The 594-nt window shown below is 53.2% G+C and overlaps 1 protein-coding gene across 1 annotated transcript in view; it reads left to right on the top strand.

The window, feature by feature from the left end:
* Nucleotides 1-253: 253 nt before the first annotated feature.
* CSUI_010508 (uncharacterized protein) overlaps nucleotides 254-594 on the top strand; it is a gene marked incomplete at both ends in the record, with an annotated part of 815 nt that continues 474 nt past the window's right edge. Inside the window, one exon of the mRNA XM_068070611.1 lies at nucleotides 254-511. Within this exon, the coding sequence (XP_067917413.1) occupies nucleotides 254-511 (258 nt within the window). The remainder of the gene's footprint in view (nucleotides 512-594) is intronic.

Raw genomic sequence — 594 nt, 5'->3', positions numbered from 1 at the left:
GGCAGAATCATCGTGCGCCCATATGCCCGGATTCTCGCGGACGCTCTTGACGCGAAATCTCGTCTAGCCATCCCAGAGTCCGGGATGCACGAAGGCTAGCGGTTTCACTCGGGCCCAGACCAGTGCCGTGCGTGGACGACAATCAGGCGGACGGCCGCTCCGAGATTCATTAGGATTCACTCATATCTTTTTATTCTAGGTTTTTTTGTTATACTATATTGTGTCCTCTCAAAGGGAGGTGTGTTCTGACAAGATGAAGACAGCTTGTTTGGTTGCTCTACTCTTCGGCGTTGCCTCTTCGGCGTTCGCCCAAGAAGAGAATTCAGGCCTGCTGCCATCAACTCCTGACACCGTTGTCGAAGACAAGCGCCTGGACACTGATGGCCAGGATCACGAACTTCAGGATGACGCCAACCAAGAGGACATTGACTCATCGGAAGAGCGCGCTCTCGGCGGCAAGAAGAGAGGTGGTGGATATGTCGTCCCTATGAAGAAGATGCCCGCTCCAAAGGTGATTGCGTCCCCTAAGAAGGTTGCGGCTCCTATCTATTCTGGCAAGAAGGGTGGTTTCTATGGTGGTGGCTATTATCGTCG

Source organism: Cystoisospora suis (genome assembly GCF_002600585.1).
Source record: "Cystoisospora suis strain Wien I chromosome Unknown contig_7631, whole genome shotgun sequence".
NCBI lineage: Eukaryota > Apicomplexa > Conoidasida > Eucoccidiorida > Sarcocystidae > Cystoisospora > Cystoisospora suis.
Note: the sequence above shows the minus strand (reverse complement) of the source record. Positions and strands in the feature narration are given on the sequence as shown.